Source organism: Rhododendron vialii, chromosome 11a, assembly GCF_030253575.1.
Source record: "Rhododendron vialii isolate Sample 1 chromosome 11a, ASM3025357v1".
Lineage (NCBI taxonomy): Eukaryota > Viridiplantae > Streptophyta > Magnoliopsida > Ericales > Ericaceae > Rhododendron > Rhododendron vialii.
Genome location: NC_080567.1, coordinates 4,202,529 through 4,225,101, shown reverse-complemented (window position 1 = coordinate 4,225,101; position 22,573 = coordinate 4,202,529). Strand labels below are relative to the sequence as shown.

Sequence of the window (22,573 nt, the reverse complement as noted above, 5' to 3'; positions counted from 1 at the left end):
TCATCTATCCCCCATCTTTTTCCCTTTTTTTTTTTTATAGATTTGAGCTCACAACCTATTTTTCTGACGTTTCCCTCTTCCTACGCTTCACCGCGTGGGCTGTTGTCTTTCCCTCGCCGGTTTCTTTTGCTTGGAGGAGACCAGATGGCTTAACGGCGAGTTGGGATTGCGGCAGCTGGTGGGGCGTGGCTCTTGGTCTCCCAATGGCTTATCACTCCTGAGTGATGCCGGTGTGTCTTAACGGCAAGGGGGAGATCTTGAAGCTTTCGTTTGGAGCGGCCGAGGATTGTGGTGCTACAGATCTGGTAGCTACCGGAGCTTTTCATGGGAGGCATTAACACGGTGGTGCATGGGGGCGGTGCTCAGTGCGAGTTTCGTGGTGATGCTGTCCTTTGTGTTCGGAGTCCGGTAGTTCTGATTGTCCGGCTTGGTGGGTTCCCGGGCGGTGGTGTGGTGGCAGGGATGGTGACCGGCGGCGTGGTGGTTGTTGGCGAGTTTGGGTCTATTTTGGGCTTAAGATTGGTTAGGGTTTCTTGGGTATTGGCTGGTGTTCGACAGGTTCACCGGTAGATGGTTTCCGGCGGGCTGTCCTCTCTACTGTGGTTTGGACTTGGGCTAATTAGGGCTTGGATGGTGCTCCGGTGGTGGTGGGCTGTTTGGTGGGACTCGATTGCCGGTGGGCTTTTGTTGGCAGTAGGCTTTTGTTTTTTGAGCTGAATGTATTATTTGGGTTTTTAGATCCTCAAGGGTGTCTGGGCTTCGACCTATTTAGGTGGTTTTTGTCCCAAAAGGTGTCCTTGATTGGCTTCTTGCCAATCGTAGGTTTTGGGTCTTGGATTGGGTAGACGATTGCTCTTTGAGCATGATGCTGTATACCTGCTTCTATTAGTCTTGTAACATTTTCAAGATTAATGAAATTTTTTTGCTGTTAAGAAAAAAGCAAAAGCAATCATAGCAAGACTTTGGTTAGGAGACAACTTCTTGTTAATGAGCTGATGACTCCTGGAAGAACCATGATGAGGTGTGGAGTGAGATATACCCAAAAACTTGATGTAGGAGTTGACAAATGTGGATTTGATCACTCCTAAGTCCTGAGTGACAGTGCCGCCATCATCCAAAACCAGATTAGTGATTTTACTCCTATTTCCTAAGATTGTTAACAGATTTGAAGAAATATGAGGTACATTGGTCTCCCATTTATCACCATTGAATCCTTTATTTTTGCCTAGCAAAACTCTCCTCTGCCCTAGCAAGGGAGAGATACTGTTTGTACACAGCCCTCTCTCTCTCTCTCTCTCTCTCTCTCTCTCTCTCTCTCTCTCTCTCTCTCTCTCTTGGTTTGAGGGTTCAGGGGATTAACCTCTTAACTCCTGTTGGAGAGCATCAAGTGGGTGCTTAGCACTTACCACTCTGTTGGAAATGTTACTGAACTCATGTTGGCCCATATGATTCAGTTTGTTATCCTTGGATGCTTGAATAAGAGTAGAAATATGGGTCCTGTAGTATCAAAATGATGTACCACAAACAGCCAACAGTGGGACATAACTACTATAGACCTTTTAAGGTTTAGGTACCTGTTGATGGCTTTTCATTACTGGTGGTCTATGGAGCACGGGTACGGGTATGCGGTACGGGTACGGGTACGGAAAACGGTAAAACCCCAAAAAAGTAGGGTACGGGTACGGCGGGGGTACGGCGAATAGATATATAATTTTTTTCTAGTTTTATTGCTTTAAATGAAATATAAACCCATTTTACCAACAAAAAGCAACATAGATAAAAGTTCGAAGTTCATACATCAAGTTCAACGTGCCTAGATCAAAGCTAGACGAGTTCCTTGTTCCTTACATACCAACAGTACTTACAAACATTGACTCAGTGTAAACATGTATGTGTATATAAAAGAGAGAGAACTTACGTCTTCTGTTCCGATTTGGAGCCCTAGACCGCTGCCTCTCTCAGTGACTCAGTAAACGTGTATGTGTATATAAAAGACAAAAAAATTACACAATAAGCCCATATTTTATAATTATTTATAAAAAAATCCCTGAAATTTTGAAAAAAAAATCATTTTGGGCTAAAACGTACCCATGCTGTACCCAAAATTATCAAAAGTACCCGATCAAATTTTGCCGTACCCGGTACGTTTTTGCCGTACCGGCGCCGTACCCGTACCCGTACCCGGTACGCGTACGGCGACATTTCTGAAGTACCCGTGCTTCATAGCTGGTGGTTGTTTGGTGTTAGCTTTTGATAGTCCCAATTCATTGAATTACTTTTTCTTAGGTGTGATGTAAATCTATTATTGGCCACGCTGTGCACACGCTCAATTCAAACTCGTGAAGGGATTATTATCAAAGCCCTGGATTGTAATGATGCTGTTGCAAGTCGGGATGCTTTGGCAAAGACTGTTTATGCTCGAGTATTTGATTGGTATGCTTGCTGTTAATGCCTTGCGAGTAGTATTTCCCTTGTTTGATTAAAATTTTGCTTTGCCAATGGACTTGTACGTTCTGCGTTTCTTTCTTTCAGGCTTGTCAATAAAATCAATAGTTCTGTCGGGCAAGATAAGGATTCTTTCATACAAATTGGAGTCCTTGACATTTATGGATTTGAATGCTTCAAGATTAACAGGTGAAGTTTTTCTCCTTAACATATTTTGATTATGTCTACTCTTGATTCTTCATTTTCCATGCAGTATGGCTATATGTTGTTGATTGAGTTTGTCTGTTCATACAGGAAGAAACCATTGACATCTTTAGTGAATAGAAAGAGGAACATTATGGTGGATATGCGATAAAGAACTCAGTGAAAAAGCCCACCCCTATGCTAGGAACAATTCAAATAGGTTTAAAAGTGCTCCATAATTAGTTGCAGTCGCTTATCAACTTTCTGCATTTTGTGTTCAACCCAAGTTCACCCTCCAAAAGTCTACAAGTCTGTACTGATACGAATAAACCGTACTGGAAGATGTGGCCCAATTGTAGGGTCAGTAGAATACCCTGCAACTAAGGTTCAAGCAAAATATTGACCCACTTCGCTTGGATTATTAATAGTACTTTTATGTTTTATTGTTCTTTGTTTTGGTGGCGAAGAGAGAAGGCATTTAGTGATGCCAAATTGGACATTAAATTTGTTATGCTCCCTCCTTCCCGCCGTTTTGTCCCTTTGGGGGTTCCACTTGTTGAGGGGCCATACATTTAATGCACTCCAACTCGAATCAAAATGTGTTGATTACCAACAATGCCCCTTGAAATATTCATAACAATTTGGGAGGGATAGTTTGGGAAATCTAAAGATTTTATGTTTTGACTTTTGGATGTGGACATGCATTTGCATACTTTGTCCATCCCCTATTGATTCAATTGGTGGCTGCACATCTCCTACCTGATTGGTTCTTATGTTATTTCTACAGTTTTGAGCAATTTTGCATTAACTTTGCGAATGAAAAGCTTCAACAACATTTCAATGAGGTAAGAAAGGATGCCACATTGTTTTATAGTATGTCTATGCTAGCTTATTTCAATGTTTTGCTGTGTCATGTTTTGTTTTGTTTTGTGCTTCTTTCAGCATGTATTTAAGATGGAGCAAGAGGAGTATCGCAAAGAGGAAATTAACTGGAGCTATGTTGAATTTATAGACAATCAAGATGTCCTTGATTTGATTGAGAAGGTTTTCCCTCCTTACACCAAATTTTCGAATATTTCGTTCTTTCTGCCTGACCTTTTACTTGATGGAACATATATTTGATGTTTTATAGCAAAATATGACGACGCATTAAATTACCTAATGCAATTCATCAACCAATTTTTTCAAGAAGGAAAAAAGAGGAAGACTAGATTAACTATGCACTAGATAATATCGGATTAACAATTCCCAAGCCAACAGGTGTAGTTACAGCTGATTCCCATTCCCATTTCTCTTTATTTATTTATTACACATTCCTCCTTAACTTTTTAAAATGCAAGTCCTTGAGACTGATCATCGCATTCCATTTTTTTTCCCTTCTTGTTTTGATTTCCATGAAAACTTTTTCTTAGCCTCGTGCTTCTGTTTGCAGAAGCCAATTGGAATCATTGCTCTTCTCGATGAAGCTTGGTACAATATGATTACTCAAAGTGAATTGGTTCCTGCTGATCATTTTTATTACTAGTTGTAGCGTATTCCAATACTTATCACGATATTCATTTATTTATGCAGCATGTTTCCCAAATCAACCCATGGATCATTTACAACCAAGCTGTTCCAGAATTTTCGGGCTCACCCAAGGTTGGACAAGGCGAAATTCTCTGAAACAGATTTCACTATGTCCCACTATGCTGGCAAGGCATGTCATATGTAATAAAGTTGTTGAAAATGGAGTAAGGTTTTTGTCATTAAATTTACATCCGTATTTTACCTTTGCCTATATTATTTTTTGCAGGTCACGTATCAGACAAATACTTTTTTGGAAAAAAATCGTGACTATGTTGTTGTTGAACATTGCAATCTGCTTTCTTCTTCAGAATGCCCCTTCATTGCTGGTCTTTTTCCTTCATTACCAGATGAATCTTCAAGATCATCATACAAGTTTTCTTCAGTAGCCTCTAGATTCAAGGTATTTGAACCTCACAAACCAATGCTTATCCTTTTCAATTTTACTGCATAATGACTATAGTTAATTTGGCTGTCTGAAACGAGTATGATTAGGGAAATCTAAGAAGTTGATAGACCGAGAGATAAAAAGTTCTTACATTAGACTCCCTTGATATTGAAAATTTCTGAGTAGGTTGATCATTGATGTATTTGGGTACCAATTCATGATAAATTGTTTTCATGCCGTTAATTATGCCCCTTGGCTAAGAGGTTGCTATCAACTACAATTTGGGAGAGATTGAAAGAAAAGATACATATCTACAGGATTGTCGTTAACGAGAAACAGTAGCAGGGATTTTGAAGGGCATGCCCTCTCCTTGACATCGTGTATAAATTCATAGAAGAGTAGAGTAAATTTCGGAAACCACTTAGTATCTACATCTGTCACTATTAGGTCCCTGAAAGGTGATGCAATCAGAATTGAAGGGTGATCCAAGAATTTGGGGCTCCAGCATTGCTAAACTTTTCCTGCTGAGATCCTTTCCCTGGCTTTGTGACCTCCCTATCCTTTTGTCAGTCAGGAGCATTTGAATCTCTTAAATACTTTATTTTCTCGGCTCCCTCAAATGCTTGTGTCGAGGGTACCCTTCCCCCTTAAAAGGGTTAAGAACACTTAACTTCCTTGGTTACTTTGTTTCCTTGTCCCTCTCAAGAGTTTGTGGCAAGGACTTCCTTTCCGTTGAAGGGTAAGGAGTACTTGAGACTCTTGGCTGCTTTGTCTCCTTGTCTCTCTTAAAGGATTAAGCCAAGGACTTACCTTCCCTTGAAGGATCAGGAGCGCCTGATCTTCTTGAGCCTCATGGCTGCTTTGTCTCCCTGGCTCCCCTAAGTCGGGCACTTCCTTTCTGTTTAGGGGTTGGGAGCATTTAACCTCCTTGATTACTTTGTTTTGTTGGCTCTCTGGAAAGATTGAGCTGAGGACTTCCCTTCCTTCAATGGGTTCGGAGCTTTGGAACTTCTTGGGCATCTTCCTCATCTTGTTGGTCTTTCTTGGCCCTATTAGGGGTTGAGTCGAGCATCGCGAAACGTTGCATTTAATCCATACAACCCGTCTGGCTGTGTTTCCTCTGTAGACTCTAGCATTTAAACTCCCTGAAGCCTTAGATTTCAGCATAATATTAGTTGTAAGTTTTCTTCCCTGTCCTGAAGCCTTATCTTTTTACGGTGTTCCCCCAACTCTGCTCCGTGTTGATTTCTTCTAAATCATTGCTGAGTTGATAATGGAAATGAGGTTGGCCGCAATGGCCTGGCCTGGGGATGAAGAAACGTCATTCCTGTTATCATCTCCGCTTAGGAAACAATGGCCTTTATTTTCTTCAGGCCTAAAGGCCTACCACCGAGTTGGTCCGAATTTGTAAGCCGAGCAAGGTTCCGACGAGGATGTCGTGGTTGTGTCCAAATTACGGACTGTTAAGTTGAGGCTCCTCGCTAGCCTTAGGATTGATTCTTTTGGGCTCTTCCTTAGTTTATGACGCCTCATAAGGCTAGGCACTTTGTTGTGGCTCTATCATGCCGGGTTGCAATAGATGACTGCTTTGGGCCCTTCTCAGTCATTCACTCAATGGCCATTGGTGTTAGTGTAATTATGTTGCACCTTTGATTGACTGCTAGTTGTTTTTTCTTTTTGGCATTGGCACAAATTGTTTTGTGGAAGTTGGGAGTGCTCAAAACTTGGGTTGCTCAAGTTTTGTGGTACTGGGTATATGTTTTAGTTGTGCGCCTATGCTCAATTATAATTCAGTTTGCTATCATTTATTCAGCATGTCCTGCGGTACTGGGTATACGTTTTAGTTGTGCACCTATGCTCAATTTTAATTCAGTTTGCTATCATTTATTCAGCATGTCCTGCTTATGCTTGTCCTAGTGTCTTCTCCTTTTTGAGCTTTGAAGCATGACAAGAATTGATTGCATTGTTGCAAGATCCATTCATTCCATACCTTTCTAATAGGAATTGATATGTCAAGTGTTCTCCTTCTTCTTCTAGCAACAACTGCAAGCTCTGATGGAGACCCTCAATTCAACAGAGCCTCATTATATTCGCTGTGTGAAGCCAAACTCTCTCAATCAGCCTCAAAAGTTTGAGAATGAAAGCATCTTACATCAGTTACGATGTGGGGTTAGTAATATTGGAATTTCTAAATTTCATTTGACTTGTTATTCAAAGAGCTACATGGTTAAAATCTAAATACTTGTTCATTGTTTTTTGGTGAGTAAGTCTGGAACTGAGAATATATCGTTTGAAATGTTAGATTCAATCGTAAGCACACCATTCTTCCCTTGACAATTGTCATTCATTAGGTCATTCTACAAGGGAGAATGATATACCTTAAAAAATGCTATACTTGCTGCAGCAGTCTGATAAAGTAATACTTGGCCAATAGCTTAAACCTTTCAAATAGGTTCCCTCTTTGAAATTTTTGAGTTTTGAACGAGTAATAGACAAATGTCATGTACACCAAAGTCATCAACTGCTCTTCCAGTACCATCGGGACCTAACTATCGCACCGATAATTTCAACTTGTGCTTGTATTGTTTGTATTCCATTTCTTTTTCTTTTTTTCTTTTCTTTTTCATATACAGGACATTTTTGGGCAGAAATGAAGACCATTATCTTTAAGAGGCTAGTTTGCTGAGGGTTACACTGTTGAAGCCATGACAAAATTTGGATCTTTTGAAAAGTTGTTAAGCTTTAATATTGATGTCTCTTTAAACAAATCTTGTGTTTCCGTGAATTCCAAGCATGATAGATATGGGATTTGATTTGCGGTAAACTCAAAATGAGAAGTGGATAGGTTTAAATCCTTTCTTCTCGAAAGAAAAAAATCTTATAACGGACATACTGTGGCAATTTGTCTATTTGAGTGTCATCTCTCTGTAGAATTTACCGCAGCTTTATGTACTATGAACTGTGCGAAGAAGTTTCTTATTAGTGTTACATGTAGGGTCTTTTTATTGTTGTTATCGGGGTTTCTTCAGGGTGTTTTAGAAGCTGTTCGCATAAGTCTGGCTGGTTATCCCACTCGGAAGACATATCATGAGTTTGTGGATCGTTTTGGACTGATAGCTCTTGATGTTATAGATGGAAGGTGGGTTTATTCGTATTGTTTATCCGAGGTATTGGTACTGGATTATTTGATTATTTTATTCATGTTTCATTCTCCCATTTCAGGTTGATTTTTTCATTTGACAGTTCGATGTTAATATTTTGATGTTTTTTCTTGGCAATAATAGTATTTCGGTTGGCAAGCTTAGTTTGTAAGTAGCCACGGCTAATATACCCCGGTGCACAATACTTTTAGCGTACTCTTTGCTGTGTTCAATTTGGTTATATAGGAGGATACGCCCATGATTAATTCATGACCCAAATACCCTTATAAGTAATGCATTGGGTATCATTACACTACTATTTGCTCTCTTGTGGCACTAGCCTGTTACGTAAACTTTGATGTAGCTTTTGGAACATAGGTCGGACTGATTTACTGAAAATGAAGTTACAGATGCTTTGGCTTTGTTCGGTTATTAGTTTAGTTTTGTTTTCCAATCATTACCGTACTTTTTTCTCCAATCATTACCCTATTTCTCTAATTATTACTTTTCCATCTTTCTCTGTCTCTCTCCAATCATTACCCCTCTTTTCAATCATTACCCTATTTCTCTCTTCATCCACTACCAAAACTAAACTAAACTAAACTAAACTCTCAACCAAACAAAGCCTTTGTTTTTACTTTAGTATCTTTACTTTTTATGGTTGATGATTTTCGATGTGGTCTTTTGTATCTAGCGTGACTCGTGAGTAATGGTCTTCCCCAAGTAATCATTTTGTATCCTGAATTTCAGTTTTTTGTTACCTTTTGAATGCTCTAGAATAGCCTCTTTCATGGTCTTTTGTTGTAATGTTGAACTACAATTTAACCTTCCTGCATGTCTCATAGTAGCACTAGATGTCTTGGTTTCGCATTAGACGATGGTCATCTAGTTTGCTTCCCTTTTTTGTTTTGTTTTGTAGTTGGACAACCGCTATAGGAGATCAATTGCTGTGCAATCTGGTGATCAATTTACATGCATCCTCCATGGGTTGTCTGACACTGTACTCACATGATGAAAGAGGGAAAACATCACTGATCATAATCACCCCCTATTCTTAAACTAGATGCCTAGCATTGGTAGAGGGTAGGGTAATAAAGAGGGGACAGGTAGAAAGCTTATATAGCTGTTGATTTTTATGAAGATGACACACGAGATTTTTCTTGATGGATGAACACTTATGTAGGACAAGTTTATATAACATGAGGTATCGCTTCCTACTTTTGAAGTACACCTTGTTCACTAACGGGACTAGAAGAACCATTGGCTCCATTAACATAAAGTTGGTTAGGATGCAATCCAAGTGAAGTAATGAATTATCAGATATATGTGAGCTAGTTCCAGAACCTAGAATCCCAGATGAGGTTGTATTGGCAACCCATGAGATATTACTTGAATTAGCCAAAGTAGTTGTTGAAACTAAGGGAAAGGTAGTACACGATGTTTCGGTGCCCTCTCCAACAGGATTTTGGCCTTGGACGAAAGATGCCAATCTTCTATTGATGGTTTGATCCCTTGTTCTCATTTTATGCTGCAACATCAGTTCCTACCGTATCAATTTCAATCTTTAATGTTGCAATGCATTTCTGATGAAGCCTGTTGTTTGGAATGAGAGAGAATAAGAAAGGTGTATAGGGTGTTAACTAACCCTAACACAAGTAAACTTTATTTATATTATGTGGTGACTAGTTACATAACATAGACAACCAATGTGGGACTTAGTCCAACTCTATTCTAACACTCCCCCTCAAGCTGGAGAATAAATATCACAAAATCCCAGCTTGTTACGTAACAACTCTAAACGTGGTTTAAATAAAGGTTTGGTGAAGATATCGGCCAACTGAGCTCCTGTAGACACGAATGGGGTAGCTAACACGCCACTATCTATCTTCTCCCAAACAATATGACAATCTACCTCGATATGGTTGGTTCTCTCATGAAAGACTGGATTCGAAGCGATATGTATTGCTGCTTGATTATCACAATACATAGGAATAGGTAATTGTACGTCACGTCAAACCCCAATTCTTCGAGTAAAGCTCTCAACCATACAACCTCGCAAGTAGTATGAGCCATGGCACGATACTCTGCTTCAGCACTGGACCGAGCAACCACAGTTTGTTTCTTGCTCTTCCAAGTAACTAAATTGCCACCAACGAAAGTACAGTACCCGGTTGTGGACCGTCTATCAGACGGTGATCCCGCCCAATCAGCATCAGTAAAGGCCTCAACACATAAATGACCATTTGAACGATAAAAGAGACCGCGTCCAGGATGAGCCTTGAGATACTTCACAATACGAAGACATGCTTCCCAATGTGGAAGACGAGGGGCTGCCATGAACTGACTTACCATAATAACAGCAAATGAGATATCAGGCCGTGTGTTGGTGAGATAATTCAGCTTTCCTACCAAGCGACGATATCGGTCTGGATGAGGAAATATCTCCCCCTGATCAACACACAATTTGACGTTTGGATCCATAGAGGTCTCGACAGGCTTTGCTCCCAATAAACCAGTCTCCTCTAGAATATCTAGTGCATACTTTCTTTGGGACAAACTGATCCCTTCCTTGGATCTTGCTACCTCAATACCCAAGAAATATCGAAGCTTCCCCAAATCTTTGGTGTGAAATTGATGCTGTAAAACTGTTTTAACTCATCAATACCTTTCTGATCATCCCCAGTAATAATGATATCATCCACATACACAATCAACACTACTTTCCCCCGATCTGACTGAATAGAGAAGACAGAATGATCAGAATGGGAGCGACGCATACCATACTGCAACACAGCATCACTAAACCTGCCAAACCAAGCTCGAGGTGACTGCTTAAGACCATAGAGGGCTTTGCGAAGACGGCACACCTGAGAACGCTCCCCCTGAGCAACAAACCCAGGAGGTTGCTCCATATACACTTCCTCAAGCAAGTCACCGTGTAGAAAGGCATTCTTGACATCCAACTGAAATAAGGGCCAACCAAGATTGGCAGCCAGAGAAATAAGAATGCGGACTGAGTTAATCTTGGCCACCGGAGAGAAAGTCTCGGCATAATCAACACCATACGTTTGAGTATAGCCTTTGGCCACAAGACTGGCCTTGTACCGTTCTACAGAACCATCCGGATTATACTTGACGGTAAATACCCACCGACAGCCAACAGTAGACTTTCCTGGCGGAAGAGAAACCAACTCCCAAGTGCCATTGTCATGGAGAGCAGACATCTCAGCCTCCATTGCTGTCCGCCTCTCAGAAATAGATAAGGCCTCCTAAACAGTGTTAGGAACAGAAATAGACGAAACAGAAGTAGTAAAAGCACGAAGGGACGGAGACAAATGATTATAGGAAACAAACTGAGCAATGGGATGAGTAGTACAATACCGAATACCTTTGCGAAGAGCTATAGGAAGACCAGGAGAAGGGAGAGGTGGAGATGGAAGTGGTGGTGGTGGCAGTGGTGAAGCGGGATCTTGAGACGGAGGAGGCGCAGCGGGAGACACTGGTGGGGCTGTGAATCTTTGCCGTTGTCGAACATATACCTGCAAGGGTGGCACAGAAGCAGTAGGAACATCGATAGGAATAACATACTCAGACTCAGAAAGAACATCTCAGATTCAGGGGTCCCCAAAAAGAAAGGTAATGACTCATTAAAGGTGACATCAGCACACACAAAGTGACAACGAAGAGAGGGTGAGTAACACTTATATCCTTTCTGAGTGCGCGAATAACCGAGAAAGACACACCGGATCGAGCGAGGATCAAGTTTGTCCCGGTCAGGATCTAGTGCATGAACATAGCATGTGCACCCGAACACCCGAGGGGGTAATGAGTGGAGAGAATGACCAGGAAATAAAACCTGGTGAGGGATCTGACCACCAAGAATAGTAAAGGGCATACGATTAATCAAGTAACAGGCTGTGAGAATAGCATCACTCCAATACGACTTAGGAACCTGCATTTGGATTAACATGGCACGCATAACTTCAGATAAGTGTCGGATCTTGCGTTCAGCAACCCCATTTTGTTGTGGAGTACGAGCACAAGAGGACTGGTGAATGATCCCATGATCTTCAAAAAAACGCGAAAGAGCATTATGAAAATATTCACGTGCATTATCAGAACGAAAAATACGAATGCAAGTATCAAATTGAGTCTTTATTTCTGCATAAAAGGACTTAAAGACAGAAGACAACTCTGACCTCGTTTTCATAAGATAAAGATATGTAATACGAGAGAAATCATCGACAAAAATAACATAATACTGAAAACCAGCCAAAGTGGGAACATGAATAGGACCCCAAATATCCGAATGTATTAACTGGAAAGGACGCGACACACGACGCTCAATCCTAGGATAAAAGGACACTCGACGGTGTTTACTAAACTCACAGACTTCACATTGTAAGTCCTTAACATAATTACATGATGGAACCAGACGCTTCATATTCTGAAGAGAGGGATGGCCCAGACGGCAATGTTGTTGATAGGGAGAAACGGACGACTGAAGAGCAACAGACGCAGGACAGATGTCATTGGTAAAATAATATAAGCCGCCACGTTCAGTACCCCCACCAATCTTCCTCCCCGTCTTTAGATCCTGAAACACACAACCATGAGAAGAAAAGGTGATGGAGCAGTTTAAGGATTTCGTAAGTTTACTAACAGACATAAGATTAAATGGAAAACTAGGAATATGAAAGGCCGAATCTAAAGTAAGAGATGGAGTAACAGAAACGGAACCCAAACCAGTAATTGCAGAGGTAGAACCATCTGCTAAGGTAACACGAGATGATGTACCAACAGACTGACGACTAGAAAAGACCGAAGATGTACCAGTCATATGATCAGAAGCACCCGAATCGATAACCCAAGGAGTGGAGGAACGAGAAGAGGCAACACAAGCAACAGAGGAACCAGTCTGAGCGAGCGTAGCAGTAGAGGGTGAAATCTGACGTGACACTAGGCGCTGATACTCTTCTGCAGAAATAGTCACCACAGGGTCAGCAGGGTGAGAAAGCGGCTCAACATCCTCAAAAATAGCAGCCTGATGAGCCTGAGGGAACCCATGGAGATCATAGCAAGAATCCACATTATGATTGGTCCCCCCATAATAAGTACACAATTGGGAATCACGACCACGACCACGACCACTACCCCCTGACATGCGACCACCAAAACCACGACCAAAACCACCAATACCAGAACTCAAACCACGACCAATTCCACCAATACCAGAAGTACGAGCACCTATACTAGAATCACGACCACCAAAACCACGGCTAGAACCACGTCCACTAAACCCAGAGTCACGACTACGACCACTAATCCCAAAATCACGGCCGCGACTGCGACCACGACCAAATGAAATACCAGAAATACCAGAGACAACGGAAGCTAGTGCTGAACGATCAGAGGGTGGCACAGGCACAGAAACAGAAGATTGACGAAGTCGACTAAAAACCTCACTGAGAGGAGGTAAATCTTGAGACCCCAAAAGCTGAGTACAGACAGGACCATAAGTAGTCGATGATACACCGGATAGGAACCGAGCAATCTGCATACGCTCACGCTGGCGCCGCATGACCTGAACATCAGAGGAAATCGGTTCACATATATTAAGCTCCTCACAAATACCACGAAACTTGGCACAATAAGCCTCCAAAGATAAATCACCCTGGGAGATCGAAAAAAAAGAATGATGAAGTTCATACGCCCGACGGAGATTATTAATACCAGAATACATCTCTTGAGCCTGTGTCCATACTTGTTTAGCTGTAGGTAAGAAGATCATCGTACTAGCAATCTGTTCCTCCATACTATTCCACAAATCAGACCGAATACTAGCATCCACAGATACCCATGCCTCATAGGTGGCAGCAGTCGCTGCGGGTGGATCGTCAGTCAAATAATAATAAAGTTTCTGACCCACATAATAAACCTCGACGGCTCTAGCTCAGACAGTATAATTCTTACCATTCAAAAGAGTGGAAGAAATAGATAACTTTTCACGAAACTGAGATCCAGACAAACTACCAACAACAGTAGAGCTCGAAACAACGCCAGAGCCAGACTTTGACTCGTCCATTATACCGAATCAACACCAATTAACAGAACTAACAAAATCAACCATCAACCAATGCACCACTGTTAACCAACAAATGAAATAAGAGCCACCACTAATGAAACAATAGCCACCACTACCAACCAATGCACAACTGAAACAAGAGCCACCAGGATACACTACTGTTAGAAGAAAAAACAGTACTGTCCATACAAGCCATTAATCACCACCAACAAATAGTGACAAAGAGATCTCAAAAACATGCTAACAACGACCGAAAATACATACAAACTGAGAGAACGGCACTGTAGGTGTACCAGACTAAGACCCAGTAGATTTCGAAGCAGATCCAGGTCCGACGAGGACTGTTGAACATCCGGTGAAGGTCGCCGGAGACAGACGACGGCCGGCGAGCACTGTTGGGGCTCCGGCGAGTGTGTTTGAGGTATGGTAGGGACTGGGTCTTGATTTTCTTGGGGTTTTGAGAATCGTTTTAGGGTTTCGGAGGTTGGGTTTCTCTCATAGGAGTTCAGGCGAGGGTTTCGGAGGTTGCTGAAGGTGCGCTGGTGGCTGGCCGACGGTCGGCAATGGTCACCGGTCACTGGGTGTGGATCAGATGCAGTCTAGGTTCAGAAAGAAGGCTGTCGGGGGCTGGGTTTAGGGTATAGATACTGATGACGTCAGTAGATGGATGGATGGATGGATGGTGAGTTGGGGCTGGTGGGTTTAGACGCATATAATTTAGGGTGGATTAGGGTTACGCTTTGATACCATGTTGTTTGGAATGAGAGAGAATAAGAAAGGTGTATAGGGTGTTAACTAACCCTAACACAAGTAAACTTTATTTATATTATGTGGCGACTAGTTACATAACATAGACAACCAATGTGGGACTTAGTCCAACTCTATTCTAACAAAGCCTTTGGAAAGGGCTTCAACCTTCGAAATTTGTTCACTATTTTGTCACCATTGTAATTTATATATCGATTTTAAGGATGGAAGATTTTGAAGCCCTGGTGCCAAAGCGATGTAGGAAAACTTTAGGAAAATGTGATATTGCTTCCCACAATAGGAATCATGTTGGTTTTGGTTAGGGAATAACGTTAATATTTGCAGTATGTTTGCAACCAAGAAGAAAGAGAAGAAGATAGAGAAAGTTTGCTTCACTCTCACAAGGTTTACGCTTTGCAAGGACTGCAACCCCTGTAGCAAAGGACACAACCTCATTAACTCAAATTTAATTATCAACTGTTATATTAAAAAATTACTTCCATGTATACAAGCCATGCCAGAGGAGTCTAGGTAGAATTAACCTAAATGTCCTTAAATGAACTTAATAGTGGATTTGTACATTGAATAAGTCACGTTAATGGAGCTCGTTATAAATGCATATATTTGAATAAGTCATGTTAGTGGACCTAGTTATAAGTGCACACATTGAACATGAATTAAAACGGCGGCTACATGGAATGAAGAGAATATTGATTAATGTATCTGAATGCATTTTCATGTTACTAGCGGGTTCATGATGGCCTTTGAACAACCCTACTGTCCATGGTCATAATCTTCTAGAGTTACCAAAATACCGTTCCATGACACTACCTCACACTTATTTTTTGACCGAAAAGGCTACTTGATGCTTGTGTTTGTCTGGCAGTGAATGCGTGACTATAGTTGTTAAGGCCTTGTAAGCTTTGCTTCCTTACCCCCCTTCTATTTTAGATAAGCCTGTTCCTCTGTAGCATTGTAAGCTCCAAATGACCTAGAGGGTTTCACAATATTGGATAGATTCTTCAAAATTTCCATTGCTAGCCCCTCCTCTAGGAAATGAAATAAAGAGGACAAATAAGATAGAGGAAAGGAAAAATGAACCTACGTCTGTCATTGGGAACTACTTATAAAAGGACCATATAGCCAATAATCAGTAGTTGGGAGTTAGTATTCAAGTGGAGACACTTATCTAGATCCATCAATAGTTGTAATTTATGTTGTCTATTGCAATGTGATACTTTCATATACTTTGTGGTGAATATTTTGGATGGGGGAGAATTACTTGTTTCTTACTAATATCTTGTTTTTCTGTTTAGGTATGTTCCCCTTTAAATTTTGCGGTGTTCTCTCTCTTTCTCTCACTTTTTCCCCTCTTAACATGGTAATAGTTACAATGAGAAAACAGCAACGGAGAAGATACTTAAGAAATTAAAGCTTGAGAATTATCAGGTATGCTTTTGTATGGAGTCCTTTCATGTTCAGTTTCTTGAATTTTCCATTGTAAGGTTTCTTGTTTATCATGGGGCAAACCATTGTATTTTTATATCTTTGGGTGTTCCTTTCTTACTTTTGTAGCTGGGAAAGACCAAAGTTTTTCTTAGGGCTGGTCAGATTGGAGTTTTGGATTCACAACGAGCTGAGGTTTTGGATAATGCTGCAAAGTGTATTCAGGAGCGACTGCGGACTTTTGTTGCACGCAGGGATTTTTTGTCAACCAGGGTTGCTGCAGTTTCCCTACAAGCATGCTGCAGAGGTTTTCTTCTATTTTGTAGTTCACATTTGAAGTCTTGCGAATGCATTCATAGTTTTATTTATTTCATTTAGGTTTTCTATTTCTTCGTAACTTGTCATATATTTTTTTTGCGAGTAAGATGAGTGTAAGTGGAATGAGAATGTTTAGCACCGTTAGGAGATAAGAAGAGAGAAAACTGATTAAGGTGGTTGGAACATGTCTATTATAGATCGGTCAAAGCGGTTTAGGTGGACTGATATGGTTATGGTAGATGGTAGCTCTAAAGAAAGGGGTAAACCAAAATTGACTTTAGAGGTAGGTCGGAAGTAGGGCTACAAATGAGCTGAGCAGCTCGCGAGTTCGGCTTGGTTCGAAGGATAAATAAGCGAGCTCGAGCCCGATTTTGCGGCTTATTTGATAAACGAGCCGAGCTCGAACCTAACAGGGCTCAGCTCGAACAGGTTCGTCTCGGCTCGAAATATATAGGTTCGGCTCGGCTCGGCTCGAACATGCCAATATATAGGTTTGCGATCAGGCTCGTCTCTGCTCGAAATATATAGGTTCGGCTCGGCTTGGCTCGAACATGCCAATATTTGGTTCGACTCGGCTAGTTTAGCAAATTTTTCAATATTAAGGCTGAAAAGTTGACGAATTTGAGCCGAGCCCGCTCGTTTATTTCAGACCGAATACTAACGAGCCGAGCTCGAGCTTTGTATATTCTTGTCGAGCCGAGCTCGAGCTGAGATTTTCCGGCTCGATTCGAACTCGAGCTGAGCTCGAGCCAAACAAATTCTGATCGAGCCGAGCTTGAACATGCCAATATTCGGTTCAGCTCGGCTCGTTCACACCCCTAGTTAGAAGGGTCTTAGTTTTCTGGAAATCAATGGCCTCGACAGAGCTCAAAGGAGAAAACAAAATTATGTGGCTGACCCAATTGATTGGGACTTAAGGCTCGGTTTGGGTTGTTTGGTTTGTCTGAAACTCTTCCTAAGCAACTTCTTGTACATGATTTATGTTAATGTAACTGCACCGTTCTCCTCCTCATCGTTGTCCTCCAATGTCTCTTAGTTGTTGTGCACTGTTCAAAAAAAAAAAATGGTCTTTGCATTCAGGCATTTCCTTGTTATAGTTATTGTTCTCTTAGATTCAAAGATCTGTGTACGCTGTCCGCCACAATTTGATTAATTTCAGCGGTTGTCTTTATACGTGCTTTATAAATAGGGTGCTTAGCTACCCACTCCTCTATTAGCTGCGTATGGTAAGATAAGTACCTTGATAAGTATTGAGTGGTTCTAGATGAACCGAAATAAATTTTCTCTAGCCCCAATTTCTTTTTAAAGTCATTTAATTTTTAAACAAATTAATCTAATCCTAAAATGCCCTTATCTTCAACAATTGCTAAATCTAGCCCTTTGTAATTTTTTTTTCCAATAATCTTCACCAGCACCATAGCTAGCGCCCTATCCGTCTTCCATCCGTTCACCGCATTATTCCTCAGCTAAACTTGCTCAATGTATTATTCTCTTACGGAAAAATATAAGGTTACATAGAGCTGACTTCCCAACGCTCACCCCAAAAGCTAGCTCTGATACCATGTTACATAGTCTTGGGTAGAACTCACCCCAAAAGGTAGCTCATGAAGTGAGGGTTCCCTCACGGTTATATACTTCATACTACTTTGGTACGTAGGTGTCGCAATGTGGGACATCGCTTCACCGATTTCTCTGGTTCCTCATAATTCAAATGACATTTGAGATTTAATCCGCTCAATGAACTACAGATTTCAAAAAGTGGCGAATTTTGTTTATCCCTTTTGAAGGTTATTTCATGGCGTAAAATTTCACAAATTCATTTGAGAAATGAACATTATATCTAGGGTTGGGATATGTTTATTATTACCATTAGTTTCATGAGGGTTTCCTGATTACTAGTCTAGAGGATTCGATTTTGCATTACTGAAACTTTTCCGATTCTTCAATGAATGACAAAAGTGAGAATTTTGTATTGGCCACGAATACGATATTGGTATAAACAGTTCTTTGTCTCCTACTCTTTTTTTGGACAAAAACAGCATTCTTTCAGCTTGCAATTTGTCAATTTATTGAGAACTTCTCAGTGCTATAGAAAACCTTATACCTGACATTTATATAATCATAATTAGAATGGTGAAATATGAAAGTTTTTGCGTCCTCTATCTAAACATTTTGATAAAACTGAATTTTCAGCTTGCATATACTAAATTTTTTGTGGTTCAATGGAGACCTTGTACTTGAAACAATGAACAATTAAGGAAAAATAGTGAGAATTTTCTATTCCTTGTCTATTTCTGAATGAGGGACAACTATGGAGGATGAAATGTCTGCCCTTCATCACAACGAAACTTGGGAGGTGGTATTCTGTCTTGAAAAACCACCGTTGGGTGTCACTAGGTGTTCACTGTCAAGTACCATCCTGATGGGTCTGTCTAGTGCTACAAAGCTCACCTTGTTGCTAAAGGTTATACTTAGACATATAGTGTTGATTATGCGGAGACTTTCTCTCCTCTTCTTATCTCTTTTGCGGCCAATCTTGGTTGGTCATTGTTTCAGTTGGATGTTAAAAAAAGCCTACCTTCATGGGAGCTTCTAGAGGAAGTCTATATGGACCAACTGTTAGATAGCTTGATATAAATTGTATAACCTTTAGCAACGACCAACGATGGTACACGGGATGAAGAGTTGTTCTATCAAGAAGCAACAAGCGAGTAAGATGAGTGTAGCTGAAATGAAGATGTTGAGGTGGATGTGTGGTAAGACTAAGAGAGATAGAATTAGAAACAAAACTATTTGGGGGATGGTAGGAGTTGTACCTATACAAGATAAGTTGAGAGAAAATACACTAAGGTGGTTTGGACATTAACCGTAGACCTTTATCCGCAGTATCAAGAAGAGAGACATGATAGTAGTGGATAGTAGGGCTAGGGGAAGAGGAAGACCTAAACTGATTTTGGATAACTGTGATACAGAAGGATTTGGTCTTAGTAAATATAAGTGAATAGGAAGCCCTGGACATAACTCAATGGAAAAATAGGATTCATGTAGCTGATCCCAATTGATTGGGACACAAGGCTTGGTTTGGTTTGGTAATACTTTTCTTCTGTCCCAAACAACACTTGTTATCGTTGAGATCCCAATGAATGTGTTTTGTAACTCTTTCATTAAAATAGGAATTTTTGGCATTGAACCACACCCACACTGAGGGAATTATTTATTTTTCTAGTCTTTGAGTGGTGTTTAGAGCAATCATAATGGGTAATCTTTATTCAAAAGTTGTTTCTTGTGATATCTTCTTGGCCGTCCTTGGGCAAGTGCTATATGTGGGGGACTGAATCAACCTTGAACCTTCTTGAACTTTTTTCCTTCTCGTTGTTGAACCGTGGTCGGATGAAGCGGCGGCTTGTGTACCTACAAACCGGAGGGGAGTGTTCCTCCGGGAAGAAACTCCGACGAACAAGTCAGTAGGTGGAGGTAGCAGAAGATAGAGAGAAGTATAGTAAGAAAGTATGGTGAGAGAGAGAAGAGCAAATAGTGATTTTTCAGACCCTTGCACTAGAAGGGGTGGTCTCGTATTTATAGGCAAAGCCTTGGAGTGTTCAACAAGTTGGCAGTGCCTCTCACGCGCGTAGCTACGCTCGGATGACATCACATGTCAGAGTCATTTAATGAGCGCCGCTTCCCAGGGTGTGCAGAGCCGCGTTTGTCAATGTCAGGAATGTCACTTTGGTCTGACATGGAAGCTTCTACAAGAATGTTGAATACTAACGGATGAGCCTTACTCCTCAAGTAATGAGCTTTGCCGAGTGACAAGACCCACCGAGCATTACCACTCTGCCGAATGAAGGAAAGGCTTACCGAGCATCGTGCTCAAGGAGCAAAAAGGACGTTCAGCCGAGCAGTTGGGATTCGGATAATGTTTGGCAAACCTACAGAGGGTCTTCCCGAGACATAACTTGACTTCAGACGAATTGAGACAACTGGACAGTGGGTCCAAACTTGTGACCCTTATGAACTCTCCGAACCTTTGGTAATTTCGGCCCACTACACTATTCATGCGAGTAAAGTGCCAGAAAAAGAATTGCCATCTAAGGCGGCACTCCAATCGGTTCACAATCATTGAGATTTCTAAAAGAGTTTCACTTTAGAGCGACATAAGAAAGTGCCATGGAAGCAACAGAAACATTGATTGTAGCGAACTAATCAATGAAAATTTGGGATAGATTATCTAACGAAGACTCACTTGCCCGAGCTTTCTCCAAAGCGGGACACTTTTCCATAACCCCTCTCTAAGGATAGCAGGCTTAGCAGCGGACTGTTTTATCGTCTTGCTGGCATGATTTGATATTTAGGTTTCATGTTGCAATTATTCGATGGCTTCGTTATCATAAGAAATAGGGGTGGGCTCTTGTAAACTTAATTAATTTCTTCGTTTTGTGTGTTTTATTAGTCTTTTCTGAATTTTTGTTAGATTTGCGTGGTATTTTTTGGATTAATCATCTATTTCAATGAGAGAAGTCTAAAAAGTACAAAATTATGTCCAAAAGCAAAAAACAGTTCGCTAAAGACAAAAGACGAAAAAAGTATCAAACGGTTGTCTTTTTTGTCTAAAGTGCCCTCTTATTTGAATTTTTTCAACATCCGTCCATATTCCTCCATACTCGGCAAGCAGCAGCTGGTTTGGGACTCTGCGAGGAGGATCACTTCATTGCCTTCACGAGTGGGATCACGTATGAATTGGCTCGTATCCCATACATAGCCCGCCTAAATTGGAGTACAGTCCGAGACAAACGATTAACCCCAAAAATTACGTCGAAAAGTTAAATAAAAAGTTACGAAAAGTAAAAAATACCGAAATAATTTTCAGACTTATAAGTTTAGAAGAACGCAGCCTAAGTCATGTCGTAGTGTCAGTGTTGGGGTGGCCCATGTTCATAACTGTGTTACTTGAACTACTGTGTCAGAGAACCTGAATAATATTGGTCCAATCAATAAGTAGAGTCTGTACGGAATTACCCATTGTGTTCTGGCTAAAGAGTTCTTTAAGAATATTAATTGCGAATTTCAGAAAGTTACTATGGTAGTTGGAACTTCCATAATTTTCTCTCAGAAACAATTCATTGAACTATCTCCACCAGTAATTCGCTTAGGAGGTCTTTAGCTTGATATTGGCCAGGAATGGAAACTGATAAGGTGCAGCTGTAGAGCTCCTTGTGCAGAAGAGGTGGTCGATTTATGTTTTTTTGTGGAAGTTTGCGTAGAGTTCGTTATGAAAGCTTCAGGGATATCATTTTTTATTCATCTGCCCATATACATTATAATTCCAGGGTACGTCTTTTTATATCATTGGAACTGTTTGGAGTTCAGGGCGGTGTTGCTTTTCTGTGTCTTTGTATTGTTTTGCTTCAGATTTAGCATTGGGTGGCACTCTAAAAGTGTTGAAAATGTTTGTATGTTTCCAGGTTGTCTTGCTCAAAAAAGGTATTCAGAAAAAAGGGAAACTTCATCTGCTATTTCAATACAGAAATATGTCCGCAGATGGCTGTTAGTGGGTGCCTATACGGAGCTTCGCTTTTCTTCTGTACTCATACAATCCAACATCCGTGGTTTCTTTACTCGGAAAATGTTTTTGCACAGAAATGAACATAAAGCTGCCACATTAATTCAGGTGAACTTGATTTTCATGTTCGGAAGTTCCATGATGTATGACTTCCCATATGTTTCCTTGAATATAAATGATTCATTTCCCTGCATAATCAAGGCCTCTCTACTGTTGCATGCACGATAATGTCCGTGTTTGCGATAGTTGTGGATACAAATTTTAGATTCTACCTTTAGATTTTGCTGCAGATTCTAGATTTTAGATTTTACTTGATTAGATAAACATGTGTACCGTATCTATCAAATTATGATTAAGCTGCAGTAAAAGGTGGTAATGTTTACTGCAAAAAGCTGAAAAATCAATTTTTATGAAACTTAACTTAAAACTGAAAATCTGATTTGAAAAGCTCAAAAAGCTACTCAAACCCAGCTTCTGGGTTTTCCTAATTTCATTCATTTTTTAGCATTTCAAAATCTTCAAAATTTGAGAATCTTTTATCTGTAATTTCTTATGGACACTCCAAACTGATTCTGAAAGCTAGAATTTCAAAATCTGTAAAAATAATTTCTCGTAAACACGCACAATGTCTTTTGTATGTTTTAGATCACCTGTGATCAAGGGTTTTATTAAAAAAAAATCTACATTTCCTTGCT

At 40.6% G+C, this 22,573-nt stretch overlaps 1 protein-coding gene across 9 annotated transcripts in view; it reads left to right on the top strand.

Moving 5' to 3' along the window:
- Positions 1-22,573, top strand: part of LOC131308164 (myosin-15) — a 64,533-nt gene that overhangs the window by 15,862 nt on the left and 26,098 nt on the right. For 8 of the 9 annotated variants that reach the window (XM_058334993.1, XM_058334990.1, XM_058334988.1 and 5 more), the window contains exons 9-20: positions 2,287-2,433; positions 2,533-2,634; positions 3,416-3,473; positions 3,571-3,672; positions 4,061-4,098; positions 4,201-4,327; positions 4,424-4,597; positions 6,620-6,751; positions 7,612-7,721; positions 15,943-16,003; positions 16,130-16,307; positions 21,781-21,986. In XM_058334993.1, the coding sequence (XP_058190976.1) occupies positions 2,287-2,433; positions 2,533-2,634; positions 3,416-3,473; positions 3,571-3,672; positions 4,061-4,098; positions 4,201-4,327; positions 4,424-4,597; positions 6,620-6,751; positions 7,612-7,721; positions 15,943-16,003; positions 16,130-16,307; positions 21,781-21,986 (1,435 nt within the window). The remainder of the gene's footprint in view (positions 1-2,286; positions 2,434-2,532; positions 2,635-3,415; positions 3,474-3,570; positions 3,673-4,060; positions 4,099-4,200; positions 4,328-4,423; positions 4,598-6,619; positions 6,752-7,611; positions 7,722-15,942; positions 16,004-16,129; positions 16,308-21,780; positions 21,987-22,573) is intronic. The other variant, XM_058334994.1, reaches the window with a different exon arrangement.